The sequence below is a fragment of the Platalea leucorodia genome, assembly GCF_965183815.1.
Source record: "Platalea leucorodia genome assembly, chromosome: 4".
Lineage (NCBI taxonomy): Eukaryota > Metazoa > Chordata > Aves > Pelecaniformes > Threskiornithidae > Platalea > Platalea leucorodia.
In genome coordinates, this window is record NC_138826.1 from 114,106,126 (window position 1) to 114,121,553 (window position 15,428).

Below are 15,428 nucleotides of genomic sequence, written 5' to 3' on the forward strand. Positions count from 1 at the left end.
AGGAATTCTCAAATGTTAAACAGAGGCCTTGCACTCCAGTATATGGTTGAATAGTTTGAATTTCCTGTGTTGGAGACCTTTCAGCACATCCAAAGGAAAAAAAAAAGTTGTGTTTGTTTGAAAAAGGAAGGGAAAAAAGGTAAACAGTAAACAAAACTTGAAATAATAAAAAATGGCATTCATACGGCAGACACATACTGGCTGCATCCAGCAGAGGGAGTAGCTGACCAACGTTGGGATTGGCTTTGGGAAATCTGTCCATAGGAAAATTTGTGATGAAAGCCATTTAACTGCCTGTATATTATTTAAAATGTTATTATTGTTCATGAATTAAAATGATAAGTGATGGATTTATAATATTTTCTTAATATAGTCAACCATCAAGGTATACCTTGCAAATTACATTTTTGTTACGAAGATTGAAGAGATGCCAAGGTTGGAATCAGTGTGTTGATTAGTGTTATAAATACTCAAGGTGTCTAAACTGAAGACAGTTGCCTTTCATGGTGTCTGTGCATAAAGAGATATTTTTCTTTGCCTTTTCATATTGGTCTTAACTTAGAATCATGGAATCATAGAGCGGTTTGGGTTGGAAGGAACCTTCAAAGATTGTCTAGTCCAACTACTGTGCCATGGCCAGGGACATCTTTCACTAGATCAGTTGCTCCAAGTCCCGTCCAACCTGACTTTGATCACTTCCAGTGATGGGCCATCCACAACTTCTGCTCAACAACCTTCAGAGATCCCTTCCAATTTACATTATTGTCTGATTCTGTTTCTGCATAGTATTCTGATTAGCATGTGGAAGGCCTCTCTAGCATGCAAAAGTTCCCAGGCTGCTCCCTCCACCTGCCTGCCCTGCTCTCTGCCTCTACAGACTGAGGGCCCGCTTGACAGGGTGCCTTTTCTCACCTCTATGTTATGCACGGCTTTTGCTCTATATCCATAGCGTGGGTTTGATTTAGAGCGTGGTTTTGATTTCGAGCCTTTCTCTTTTCCCTTGTCCTCCCACCGTGCTTCCTGAAAACGATTCGAGCACATGCTCCACATTAATTTAATACTAGGAAGAGGCCATGTCTTGAAAGGAAAGTAGTATTGCATCATTTGAGTTTGTGCAGTGAGTAAACCATTATATTCTTGTATTGTCTCGATCCATCAAACATGTAGCAGTTGCTTCAGATATTTCCTGGTTTTAAAATTTAGTTTTATATTTATATAGATGAGTTGTATTACAGTAATAACAAGTCAGAATCAATATGGATGTTAGAAAATGAAGAAAGTATTTCTACCCACTGAATGCATAGGTGAAAGGCCGCGGTTGGGGAAAATGAAACATAAGTGGATGGTGAGATTGCATAGTCAGAATTTTGGTGATGAGCTTATAGAGGCTATAGCAGACTCTGAATGGCAAAATTTAGGTGTGTACCATCCAACTGCACCACGGAGAGTGGTGTAGTGAAGTGGGCAGAGGCGAAGAAAAACAGTTCTCAAAGTGTCAGGGCTGGAAGAAAATCTAAAAACTCAGATGTTGTTTTTGTGATAACCAATAGAAGCTAGTTTCCTTATAACAGGCAGAGGGAAATATAAACAAGAATGTGTGTCCCAGGGCAACATCTTTTGCATTAATGTAGATTAAGGTCTGTTTAAAGATACACAGTCGTGTTTTGAAATTTTTACCAGACACAAAAACTTCTAGTTTATAGTTTCCATTAAATATTAATTTAAATAATTGCAGTTTGCCCATATACTTTTAAAAATCAATATACTTTGGGCGTTCTTGCTGTATGTGAGCTTACAATCCAAAAATAAATGATCTATGTCTTCAGCTAAAGGACAAATGAGAAAAATGGTTCATCGGTTACGGGCATTATTACTAAAAGATAATGCAAAGTAGTGTGATAACACAATCCTGAAAAGCACATCTTTTTTTAAACTGCATTTTGTTTTCAGTACTGGTTAATTGGTCAATTTGTGGTCAAGCTCTTTACTACACAGGATTAATCTTGTTTTAGATTCTGGTTTCCATTAAGTAAATAAAATTATCCAGTCTTCTATATATTCTTTCTTTAATGCACATTAAAAGCAGTGAAATTCTTAGTAGGAATTGTTAAAGAAATACCGCATATAGTTTATTACTGTCCTAAACCCAGTGCTTTGAAGTCTAGCAATTGAAATATGCTGATACATGCAATAGTACCTTTAAAAATTGAATGAAAGGGAAGTTAAGTGATAAAAAGAAATGCCTCTATTTTACAATATTTTAAAAGATGCTGGTAAACTTGTGTTTATTTTAACAGTTTCATCTCTAGATGCTGCTTTGCTGTTAATGCAAAGGCATTAATTTGCAGTTTCTCTTTGCAGGCGCTGCTTTGTGGTGTAATTGTTATGCGTCCAGAAGATCCACTTACCTATTTAGAAGAAAAGCTCAGAGAAATAATGGAAAGGGGATTAGATGCTGTCTTATGGTACATACTAAATGTTTGTGTGTGTGCTATGTGGTTTATAATACTGAACTTGGACTTTTAAAACATGCGAATGGCGCAGCATCTACTGTGTAGACTGCAAGTTAAATGTTAGTATTGCTTTTTTTTGCAAATATTAATAGCATATGATATTGCAAATACAGTAAGACAATATCTTCTAAAAACATAGAAAATATTTTTCTTTTGATATCTGTGATTTTTTTGTCTACAGTATATCTAGTGAATATGCTCCTCCTTGTTTAGTTTAATATATCAAACCCCTACTTTTATGGTAATCAAAACTGAAGTAGTGTTACTTGTTAGAACTTCATTTCTGTCCATGAAATATTTACTTATATGAATCAGGGATGTGGCCTTCAAGGACTGAATCATTAATTGTAGTACTTCTCATTTTTTTCTCTTCTCTGTGTGTTCTGTCACCCTTTTAAGTGAAGTCATGACAGCATGAGATGAAAAAAGACTAAGGATTTAGTTCTGTTTACACTGGAATATTAGAGAATATTATGATCGAATTAAATGGGAGCAGGCTTTGGTCTCTAAAATATGTGCAACTTCTATAGGCAAAAAATGGCATCTGAATTTTTAAAAGTGTGTTTCACAGCAAGTGCTTTTTCTCCGACTTCTTAGTCCTTTTTGCCCACTGTTAGAAAAAAAGCCCTTCATTAATTTATAGTTAGTCTGTACCTGACAAAAGAAAGTGTGTATGTGTATTCTTAGCTTACTGTGTAGAAAACAAGACGCAGAGTTTTGCATTAGTTTTGAATACTGTGAGATCATATGTTCTTGCCTTTTTTTGAAGCACGTTCATTACTGTTGATGCAGCTCCTGTGAAAGTTACTTCCTCTCCTGCTTTAACTTGCACATATAATTAAGTGATTTTATGGTTCAGGTGTGTTTCAAGAAAAGTTGGGTTTTGTAAATATGCCATCTTTGAGGTTTATAAATTCTGTTCCATTGAAAGTTTTGAATATCAGGAAAAAAAACTTCAGTGGGTGCAGAGGGAAGAGCAACAAGCTAAAACCGTATTTGCATTGACATGAATCACTAAGAAGATGGAGTACCTTCTTTTTTTACTCGCTGGACTTCATCCAAGAATGCAGTTTCATTTGTAGGTGTCACAGCTGTGCAAAAATCAAATGTGATGTTTTAGGATATCATCAAGATTAAGCTGCAAGAAATCTTTAAATAGTTAGAAGAACTTCTGCTGAGATTGTAGTGTAATGGAATAAGAAGATAAGAAAAAAGATGAACAAAATTTTGTAACAATAAGGATGCCCGGAGGCAAAAACTCTGCTGGGGAGTGAAAGAACTTTCTACAGGAAGGAAATGAAAAGTGTTAATTCAATATGAATTAAATTCTGTGTTACGTGTAAAGTCTATACAGTATAATTTTTTAGAGTTCAGATTAAGTAGGTGTGCTATTACTGATACAACTTTTTAGTAACGGACCGTTCTGTTGAGATACTGAGTTCTGTAAAATGCCTTAGCGTTGTCAGAAAATTGTAGTGTTCATCACTGGATTAAAACTGACCCGAAAAGACACTACTGCTCTACTTAGATGGGAACTAGAAAAAGTTAGAGAATGAGAGTTGGAAAAAAGAGGGAAGGAAATATAGCGGACAAAGTCGTGGTTAATGCTAGGAAAATAGGCATCTTTTGTAATGTGAAATGCGAAGAAGCTGTAATTTCAAAGGGCTGGCCAGGGAGGTACTTACCTCACTTTTACATCCTGTGCAATTGTCATTCTGGTTGAAGTTTTCAGTAGGAGGTGGATAATAAATCCTTAATCTTTGGGCCCACTCAAGCAGAAATCTCGGGAGTTGTCTGGACCCCTAACCACTCTGCTTGCACTCAGACTGACTTAGGTGCATTGTGGTAGCAGGTAAAATCGTTACAGTGGGTGATGCAGATGTGTGCCCTTATTGTGTCCTTTCCCTCGGGTTCTCCGTGGGGTAATGCAATTCCTCATATCACGAGGTGCACCAACAGCCTGAACCATAATGATGAAGTTTTATTGTTTACATTATTTGTGATGTCTTTCCTAGAAGTTGAAAACTGACTTGATTTCTCTTTTCATTTTGGCCCTCTGGTAAATACTTTTTATTTCCATATTTTTCATGGGAGCATAATGCAGCATAGTATTTTTTGATTTATTTGGCTTTTGCAGTGTGTCTTCTCTTTTTTTAATGAAAAAAAATCAGTTTACCTACCTAGACATGGCATGGCCTCTCTGCACCAGCAGGAAACATTGCTCCAACTACTGGAAATTTGCAATGGCTGTTCAGTCAGTATTAAGATGAGAAACAAAATAGTATAATCTGATAGGAGATCTCCAAGATAGATATTACATGGAGTGTATTAAGCTCTGATGTACACAGTATTTCAACATAGCTCTAAGAGCAGTGATAAAACATGATTAGTTGTTTCCATATTTTGTAAATGCATTTTAAAAATGGCTGCTATAGGTATTTGTAGTGAAAATGACACAGGTCTTAATCTTTTAATAATAACATTATAATACTGTAACATGTAACTATAATCTATTAGGTACAGAGAAAAGTTGCGTTTTCTTTTGGGGATACTAATATGGTTAATATATTTTACTTCTCTTTTAAAGGTACATGTGTATTGATCTATCTTTACACCCCAAATTAAAGAGGATTTCAGAAACTTACCTGAACACTGTTTTTGGACTAGGTGGTGAACAACGGGTAAAAATCATTGAACATTTGCATTAACTCTATGCTGTGAACAAATCTTCTAATACAGAATACTCGTATTCTGTTTTTAAGTTTTGTCGTGTTACTCTTCTGTAGCTAATGCGAGGAATATGATACTTTGAATTTCTTTCTATTGATACTGATTTGTATCCAAAAACTAATGTCATCAGAGGTGAGCATAGCATCCAGGCGTATGGTAGGGAACAGTTAGTTCCTGTTTCATATTTGGTCATAATTTTAAAAAGAGTTCCACATAAATATGAATCTAGTTTCAATAGCATGTTTTTTCTATGCATTATTTAGTTTTACGTAGGCTGATTCCTAAAATTACACTTGAACCGATAAATCTTGGAAAGTGCTATCAACGCTAACAATTAATAGTTACAGTGAAATGCAGTATTATCGTACAGAAAGCAATAAGGAGGTAAACGTTTTGCTTTTACTGATCCAAAAAAGTCACCTGTAGAGAAGAAAAACTGTAATTTTCAAACATTCAGAGAAGGAGAAAGTTGCTGTATGACCATGCAAGGAAGCAGTCTAAGCAATTTAGTCAGTAAGTTGGCATGCAGTGTGACCAGATTTTTCTCTTAGTTACCTCTGTATAGCTGTACTCAATTTTGTCTTCTTTTAGTACATCTGTACTGTGAGTTTACTGCAATTTCATTTCAGCTGTTTCCTCTTTTACCAACCACTCAAATATTATATTAATCAGTCTATATAAAAGTGGAATGGTTGATTTATACAGTATATGTATAAATATACAAACGTGTCGTGGTGAAATCCTCTCATAGATTTTCTTAGTAAGAACAATAAATGAGATAAAAAATAATAGTTTCTGAGGCCCAGTTGCTATTTGCACATTCAAAGGACCATATTTTCTTTTACAGGGATATTCTTAGCCCGTAGTCTTACACAATTTTGATTTTGTAGAAGTTCAAACGGAATTATTAAAATACCAATGAGTTAGAATCATGTGGTGAATGGTTTACATAGCAATGGGTCATGAAAAGATTTTTGCAAAGAGTAAATAAAGTATTTGTTTCATATGCTTAACTGCTGGATACAGCTGATCAATAAAAGAGTGGATATGAGGGATGAAAGACTGAATTTCAGTTATTGAGCTTTCCCTCAAGTACACACATTAGTTCTGTTCCATATGCTAATTTAGCTTTTCCTTTAACTTCTGTGTGTAAAAACAGAGGTGTAATTTGGCAGCAAAGTACTTCTAACTATACACAGAAAATTTTACTTGAACGTTCATCTCTTTAAAATAGATACTTTAATTTGCACCAGTCAATATGGAAAGTATAAGATTATATATTTTTGTCTGATTTTTAAATATTCATAATACAGCACTGTTTTGCGTACTAATGCCATAAATGATTTGTTTAGATGACTGGAGAATTATGTGCCAAAGCATGGGACTTTTACAGCAGAAACTTAATGAAGCTGTATTTTGGGTAAGTATATGCGTTTTACATATACCTCAGGAACAACTTAGGAAAAATCTTTTACCAAAGGAATATTTATGTAGCTCCTTTCAGGGAGGAAAAAGTTTTCATTTTAATAGCACAGTGTGAAGAGAGATTAGAAACTTAGATTTGGCTTTATTTTTCTTCAGCGATGCTATTGTATGTTAAAACTAGTCAGTTCTGAGTTTCTGCTTGTTCCAGACCTGAACAAAGTCCATTGACATTTCTGTACTTTAATCAGCTCTATTTGCCAGGAATATGGTAGTATACCCAGGAATAAAAGGATAATTTGCGTTTGGGTCTGAAAGTAAAAGATCTAGGTTCTCTTCTGCTCTTTCTTTGCTTGCCTTTATGCTTGGGATTAGGTAACTCATACTTCATGTAATCCAACTTCTCGTTTTAAAAATAGGGGTAATATATAGATATGTTTTAAAATATGGTAATCACATGTTTAGTGATTTCTTTGTTATAAACGTGTGTCAAAATTTAATGATCCTCCGTTTAGGAGAGATAAGTTTTGGCTATTTTGTTTTGAAAAGCATACAATGCTAATTATCTAGGAGGTGAAAATCCTTCCTAAGAATCACAGGATCACAGGATTGGTAGGGACATGAAGATTTTCAAGCTATACTGTGGTTAGCCTTGGTGAACTTTGGTCTAGGCTGTTTTTAGTCATCTTAAATATCACAGGTGTTGGAGACAGTACAATCTCTGCAGGCAGTTTATTCCAGTACTTCATAATCCTTCCTCCTAGAAATATTTTCCTAAGACCTGAGTCTTCCTTGCTACAAGAGAAATATTTTTTTACATTATTTTTGTCTTATACACCAGGGACATGGAAGATTATTCCTTATTCCTTTACAGCAGCATTTTGAGGATTGTCTGAGCTAACAATTTTGTTTAATTATTATAGAAGTTGGACTGGAACAGTAGGATGTTCCATTTATAATTGCTCCCAACTGTATGAAATGAATTTTTTTTAAATTATTATTTGAAATGAGAGAGATTTTGGCCAATGAAAGTAGTCATGTAAAGTCTAATTTATTCAGTAGTCTTTCCAGCAAATCAGACACGGAGAGATAGTGTATTTTAATAGATCAGTGATATATGATCCATTTGAAATACATTTGTTGTTCTGAATCTAATTATTTCTTATTACGTAGCTTAGAGGAGAAGCGGGATTCTTACCAAAGGCTAAAATTGTTAAGATATAAATTGAATTTATATTCTATTATATTAATTTTTATTTGTATTGCCAAGAAAATGTAAATAGCACTTAAGTAAATGAATGCATCTAGCACTTTAAAATTATTTTGTATAAACACTCAAATGTCCTTCCGTAAATACAGATCTGTACATTAAAGTATAGCTGACAGCAGCAGGAGTATATGATGGTGGAAGCTAGCAAGTTTTTATTGCTCAATACTGTAGAATATTAAGAACAAGTAAAAATTTTATTACAATGAGTGACAGAACTACTACTGAAAAATATTATCAATGCATATTTTATTTAAATTATAAATAACAAACGTCAGTTCTATTCAGGAGTTTATATTGTTGAGCTTGACTGCTTTGTATTTTACAGCAAATTGCAGAGTTTTACAGATTTTACTTCATTCAGGTCAGGAGACATATTAAATTACTCATTCTGTTTTAAAATTCAGAGGATGGATAAAATATAATCTGATGAGAAAGAACAAAAGAAAAAAGGCAAAGCAGAAGATGGCTCTAGCAGTAGTCCATTATAATGTCCAAATGTTAAGAGTAATTATACAGAAGTGGAGCACGTGGGTGCAGAGTCACAAGGAAAAAATGACATGTAAGTCTGTATAGCTGCTTTGCATAAGACAAAAAATACATGTAATATAAAAGAAAATTATGCTGTATAAATTAAATATGCTTGGTCCAACAGGTACTTCTTTTTGCAGGATGCCATTCATTGGTTGACTTGTGGCAACTTGATGCCTTGAATGCCGTGAGAGGCAGTTCCCTGTATTCTTTGCTAGGACTGGTAGTACCAGCTAGGTGCTGGTACTCCTCTCTAAAGACTGAGCGGTGATGCTGATGCAAAGCAGGCTTGGGAGGCGTTAGGGAAATGGAGTGTATGTCAGAAGTACAGGGTGGAGTGAGTCGGGATGCTTTTCTGGGAGGTGAAGATTACAGCGATAGGGATAAAACAGGAGGGATCACAGAGCTGGAGTCTTGGCTTCAGTTAGAGGGAATGCATGATGAGAAGTGGGGAAGGAGTGAAGATCAAAATAAAATAAAAAAAGTCAGAAGACAGAAAAAAATAAATACTTTGTTCATTCTGCCTGAGACTTTGTGTTCCACAGATCCTGTGGGTGTGGGTTTTTTTAAATGTCACCACACAGCAGTAGCTGTGAACATAGACTCTGTTAACCCGAGTCCACCCAGACAGAAGTTTCATAAAAGTAAAGAATGGGCCAAAAGCACTACCTATAGCTTTGAGTTTGAGCTCAGGCAGTTCTGTGTGACTCAGACATTGCTCTTACAGAGCCAGAGGCCCAAGCTGTTGTCTCACTCCTCTAGGCAGTTTTCAGAGGCTTCCTGTTCTTTTTTATTACTTCCTTTTATATTCTCTTCTAAATATTGCTTTCAGCCAAGGCACCTTTTGTTAATTTTAAATTCACGGAAGCAGAGGAGGAGACATCTAGAGGGCATAGTTACACAATACATTTCCTTCCATGACAAAGCTGACATATGGAGAAACACCATTCAGTCATTCTTGGCTGTGTGACTCTATTCGTTGACTCTTGACTAGTACCCGTATAACTGTTTGTGGGATTGTACTGTAAACAAGGTTGCTGGAATGATAGAGAATTTAAAAAAAAAAAAAAAAAAAAAAAAAGAGGTGGGTCTTTTTTTCTTAAATAAAATTTGATCACTTTGGGAATCTGCTTATAGTAGAACTCTACTGTACTATGAACACAACCGATGAAGGAGTGATTTTTGGAAAAAGTTCAAGAGTGAAGAGTGTGTTGTGAGAAAGAATTAAAGAGACAGGTCAGTGGGCTGTTAGATCTTGATTGATGAATGTCAGAGCAACTTAATGTAGATGCAGTTTGGACTTCCCTTGCAATCCTGAGAGTTTTTGCCTTCCTCACTTGGGCAACGAAAATTTGATGTTATTTTGTACGCATTTGCTTTGCAAATATTTCCAGTTTCTGTACCTTACTGGCTGTATAGCCTAAAAAGTTGTTAAAGTTTGTAATTAAAGTGTAAAATGTACACTTATTCAAGTGTAAAATTAAGTAATATTATAGAATATGTTCCCTAGAACACATAGTGTTTGAGCATGACTCAGGTAACAGAAAACAGACTGAGGTTTATACTGTCAACAGTGCATCTCTTGCCAGATTTGAGACACACGGATTTTTATTTTTCCCCCACAAACAAGAATGGATCTTAAATGTACCTTTATAATAATTTATTTCAGTTTAATTTCAACACACCTTTTTGTTAAAAAATAGTAGATAAGTGATTCTATAGTATGTATTTAATATATCAAAATTTACATTTTAATCCTTCTTTTGATAGTGAAAACTGCATATCACACTAATCAAGCTTAGGCCTTGTCCATGAGATAGGATTATATAGGGCTAAGCTACTTAAACAGCTGTATGTTCTTGAAAGTATCAAGTAAGAAGAGTCTCTCAGCTGCCTTTGTAGCTTATTGCAGTTTTTTTACAAAGTTAACTGACCAAAAAAAATTTGAATGATGACTTAAGTTTTTGCAGAAAATTGCACTTATTTCCTCATTTTTATTTCAGTGGCTGTGAAGAACATTTTATTTCAATTGCATTTGTAACACCTTGTACATATAGAAGGACGGTTAGAGTGTTCCCCATGCTTTTTTTTTTTGTGCTGGACTAAAGAAAATTCAATTCCTTCGAAACTTTTCTTAAAAGTATTTTTTTTAAATGTTTACATTAATTCATAATGAACACGTGATCTTTCATAAGCTGCTTTACCGTTCTTTGTATGTTTAACACTGGTGTAACAGTAAGGACTTTACTGAATTTATTGTTATGACTTTTGACTTCTATGCCATCTGACACATTATTAAAGTTTTGTTATTGTATTTTATTTCACTGAGGTCTGTATACATCTTGCACCTCCAAGCTCTATGAAATTATTGGTCAATTTGGTAGATCAAACTGGAGATCAGTAATGTCTTATACACAATTCTGATAAATTGGAAATATGTCATGTTTATGCCTTGCCTGCTAACTTGAAATCCTATTGCAACGGTCTTAATTATATCTATTGTAAAAACTTGATATTTATTTCCTTACAGAAGCTGAATTGAATAGGTGTTTTATTGAAATGTAATTTGATAGACAGTCATTCATCTAAAGCATTTAAATGACATACTTGCTCTTACTTGTGGTCCGCAAATTGATTATAATTATGTATATTTTCAGTGGCAGCAAAGAGACTGCAACAGATCTTTACCAAAATATATTTAAATGCTGTCATGAAAGCTTGGCATGCAGAGGCCCACAGTTCTTTGAAAACAAAAGCGTATTTTGAGGTATGCAGTATAATACTTTAAATATAGTAAGCTCAGTGATTAAAGATTAATTCCATTAATTCCAACTGTTATGGAAAAGCAGCTCTATCAATATTAAATGAAGCATTTTAGTGTACTACTACTACTAATACTACTATTCAGTACTTACGGTGTTATGGGAAGCAGGTCATTACCTCTATATTCTACAAGTAAAAGTTTGGTCATACCTTAAGCAGCAAAAGGGGTTGAGTGTTCTTGTATATTATCGGTGACCTAGCTGGCTTGGATCAGGTGGCTGATGTCTTAGGGGTGGTATTACCAGTTGAGATGATAATCAGTAAAGATGATGCCTCTGGACCCCTGCCACTAGAATCCAAGAGGTATAGATCCCTGCAGAGCGTGGAGGAGCCTCAGTAACCTCATCTCCTCCCCAAAGGTGTGGGATAACTGAAATTGTGATCACCTGAGAGTAGGCAGCACAGGGACAGCCCCACTGCCAGCAGCCCTACGTGGTCTCTCTGTGAAAAATGGCTCCTCATTTCTGGGAAGGTTTCACCTGCCAAGGAAGAGAATGCCATAGCCTTGCGGGATGCTCAGCAGATACCATGTGGGGAAAGGGAGAGATGAGAGCTGTAAGACCCAGCTGCTGCTAATAGCATGGGGGTTCCAAAAATCACACTCACACTGATAAAGCTCTCCCACTGCTTGGCTCCTTTTCCTTGCCCTACTGTAGGATGGTCAGAATGGAAACCAGCTGTGGACAGTTTATCAATTGCTGGCTGCCAGACACCAGTTGTCAAATCCTTCCTGGAGTAAACCTGTCATTAACCCTGCTTCTTCCCCATTCTCTCAAATTAGTTAGTAGACTCTCACTTTTATTTTTGTTTCTTCTCCCTCCTGTACATTTTCTTTCTCCTTTTCTTGCTGGTATCTTAAAATACTTAAAATGTTAGTCTGACTAGATTGAGTGCACAAAAGATGTCCTGTTTCTGGAGCGTATCAGGGCATTCTTAGGGAATAATATTCTTAAATTCTTTCCATTCTTAATAGCAGTTGCAAGTGTTGGTTTGACTTCCATAATTAGATTAGAATGCACACAACAGAAAGCATATAACTGAGTCATTTTTTGATTGTGTACTTTTGTATTGTGTACACTTTTGTAGGCATTTTGGGTGCAACTAAGTCACCTAAATATAGGTTTCTGGTGTAATTCAGCATGCCCTGGGATATGTCAGGTAAGACCAGACAGGCCTCCAGCTTAAAGCTGAAGACGTGCAAGAATCCTCTGCCAGTCCTGTGTTGTATCTCCCAGTCTTTTGTGGATATCTTGGATAATCCAGGGTGTCCGAGATGAGATTGATTGATTTTAAAATGCAGAATTAAACCATCAATGATTATAATATGTAATAAACTTAATGGGCCAGAAGAACTCACATTGCTACTAAAGGGCAAGTAAATTTTCAGAATGGGAAGTTACAATCTAAAGCTCATTATTTCCATTTACTCTGTTCTTTCTGGCTTTCCCATCCCACTGTTTTCTTCATTCCTAATTTCTCCTTTCCTGCATATTTCCTCTTTCTTTTCTCTTCTCGTCTCTCCCCTGTAGCAATATTCAAACCAATTTTGTAACCCCTGAAACTCTTCTGTTTCTAGAGCTAGAATAAAAGACAAAAAAGGAGATTCAATGTTACTCCCACTTTGAGATTATACATGAAAGATACTGTAGTATCTTATGTACTTATGGTGTTATGGGAAGCAGATCATTACCTCTATATTCTACAAGTAAAAGTTTGGTCATACCTTACGCAGCAAAAGGGGTTGAGTGTTGTTGTATATTATCAGTGACCTAGCTGGATTGGTTGGATTGTTGGATACAATATTGTTGGATACAATATGACATCAGAGAGATTTTAGTAGTGATGCCTTTGGAAGACTTGTCTGAAAAATTCACATTTGCGAATGTTTCATTCGTATGTTTATGTCATATTGTGTGCACAAACTAGTATACACAGTGTTTTACTTTGGAAATGCAGATGGTCTCCTGTGCTTCTATATTGTATTGCTATGATGCAAAATCACGAGATGCACCCTAAAACTATGATTATTCTTAGTAATAGCAGTTACAAATGTTCGTAGATGTGTAACTACATGGGGATTTGAAAATACGTAGTTAAGTTTAGCAAATTTGATTTCATTTTTTGAATGTTTAAATGTATTTGAAACTTTGAACCTGCAATTAAGATAAAATTGTACTTCTCTTGTACCATCTTTTTTCAGAGTTTGGCAAAGGAAAGTCAGAAAGGCTGTTTTGAAACAAATGATCTTACTGTTGGACATGAAACATCCCATTTACCAGTAAAAGCCTTATTACAGGTTTGTGATAGTTGGTGTTCTTTCTAATTTTTAATATGTATATTTCATAAATGGTATATATCGTGTTTTGTTGAAAAGGACGTGTTTGTGTGATGGAAAGGAAGGTTCCTGTTTACATTGTTCACTTAGACTCAGGTGGAATCCTTTGAAGGATGGTAATGCAATTCTTTCCTTCAGTGGCACCTGATCATATTCTGCATACCTAACCTGACATCCAGAAGCTTCTCCGAGCTGAGACTGAAACAGAGAGAGGGAAACTCAGAAAGGGATAACAAGAAATCAGGAAATCTGTAGGATAGATGAGAGTGGAACTCCTGAGAGAAGTAAAGGGGCTTGTTTGCAGTGAATAGAAGCTCATAAGCCAAGCCCCAAATGTGACAGAAAGCAGTTTAATTTTCTTAAGAATATAGAGAAGACTGTATGGACATTGTGCAGCTCCTTAAGACAGAAAAAACTGCTAGGCCAGAAAGCAAGAGTAGAGTAGAAGAATCTACTGCAAGGGCACAGTGGGTAGGGAGAGATTTCTTTCCAAACATTTTTATTCAATTTATTTAAATTAATTTGTTAATTTAAAAGGTTGCTTTATTCAGTATTTTTGTATCCTTACAAAATGCAATTGTAAAGAGTGAAAGCTTGTTAATATGCTAACTTCTAGAAGAGAAGGTAGTTCTACTCAGAAGCAGGAAGATTGATTTTAGGCAGTATTTTAGAAAAAGAACAGAATTATTAACTACTGGTTGTGGGGCCTTCAGTTGTAGAGGCCAGTTTAACTGAATTATAGGTTGGTTACTGAAAATAATTGCCATTGAGGGATACATTGGAACTACTGCTAAAATGTTTTCATTTTATCTTCTTATTTATAAGCTTTAATTTGTCTTATCATGTTTTTCCATGAATTTAGCATTGCAAAGGGATATTTCAGAAAAACATGATATGTTTTTCTTTAAATAGTATGGACTATAGTGAACTCAAAATTCAGTTTTTATCCAATGAAGTCTAAAACCCAAATGCAGATACTTAATTTTAAGTATGTGCATAATACCACTGACATCACAGGAAACTTGAATCTGTAAGCTAAATCATGTACGTAGTTCACAGACCTTACTCACCAAAAGTGCAGCATGCTTTAATTCTTCTTGATGTTAGCTATCTGGATTCCACTGGTGGTGCATACGGTCTTCCTGGAGGTGAGACTGGTTTATTTTGATTTAGGTCCACTGGTGGAGTTTAGTCTGTGCTGTTTTCTTAGTACTGGCTCACTCAGTAACCAGAGAACTTCTGCTATCGAATGATTCAGATGTGGGCCCCTTGCAGCAGCAGCAGCATCTCTCCTAAAGAATTTGGGAGCCATAATACTCATACCTCTGATTACTAAGACATTGATACAAGTTAAGGAAGAATCTCTAGTATGAACCTCTTCTTCAACAGCAGTGCACTCAAAAGGGAATATTCTTCCCATACAAGTGTAAACACCACTAAAACAGAGAGAGATTAATTTACTGTATGAGTAGCAGAATGACAAAAATTTGATCTACAGTGCCACCTCCTAATGTTCTCTTTCCTAATAAGGTAATATTATACACTAGAATAGTATTATATATAGAAGGTAGTATTATATAAGGAAGAGAGTGTGTGTGTGTGTGTATTTATATATATATCTCAAAGGTAGTATTATAGCTCACATGTGTCCATACCTATCAAACTTGTCATACTTATAAATAAATAGTTATTCAAATTTTCAGGAATTCTGATGTCTATACTAGCATCCTTTCTGTTAGTTCCATAACAAACAATATTCACAGTATCATTCCTTTTTTTGTAGCTTGGGAGAAATCTCTTTATTTCA

General features: G+C 35.3%; 1 protein-coding gene across 1 annotated transcript in view; it reads left to right on the forward strand.

The window, feature by feature from the left end:
- Nucleotides 1-15,428, forward strand: part of FBXL13 (F-box and leucine rich repeat protein 13) — a gene marked incomplete at its 5' end in the record, with an annotated part of 95,678 nt that overhangs the window by 5,025 nt on the left and 75,225 nt on the right. The window contains 6 exons of the mRNA XM_082311338.1: nucleotides 2,362-2,465; nucleotides 5,101-5,194; nucleotides 6,596-6,663; nucleotides 8,340-8,494; nucleotides 11,121-11,230; nucleotides 13,487-13,582. Coding sequence (XP_082167464.1) covers nucleotides 2,362-2,465; nucleotides 5,101-5,194; nucleotides 6,596-6,663; nucleotides 8,340-8,494; nucleotides 11,121-11,230; nucleotides 13,487-13,582 — 627 coding nt within the window. The remainder of the gene's footprint in view (nucleotides 1-2,361; nucleotides 2,466-5,100; nucleotides 5,195-6,595; nucleotides 6,664-8,339; nucleotides 8,495-11,120; nucleotides 11,231-13,486; nucleotides 13,583-15,428) is intronic.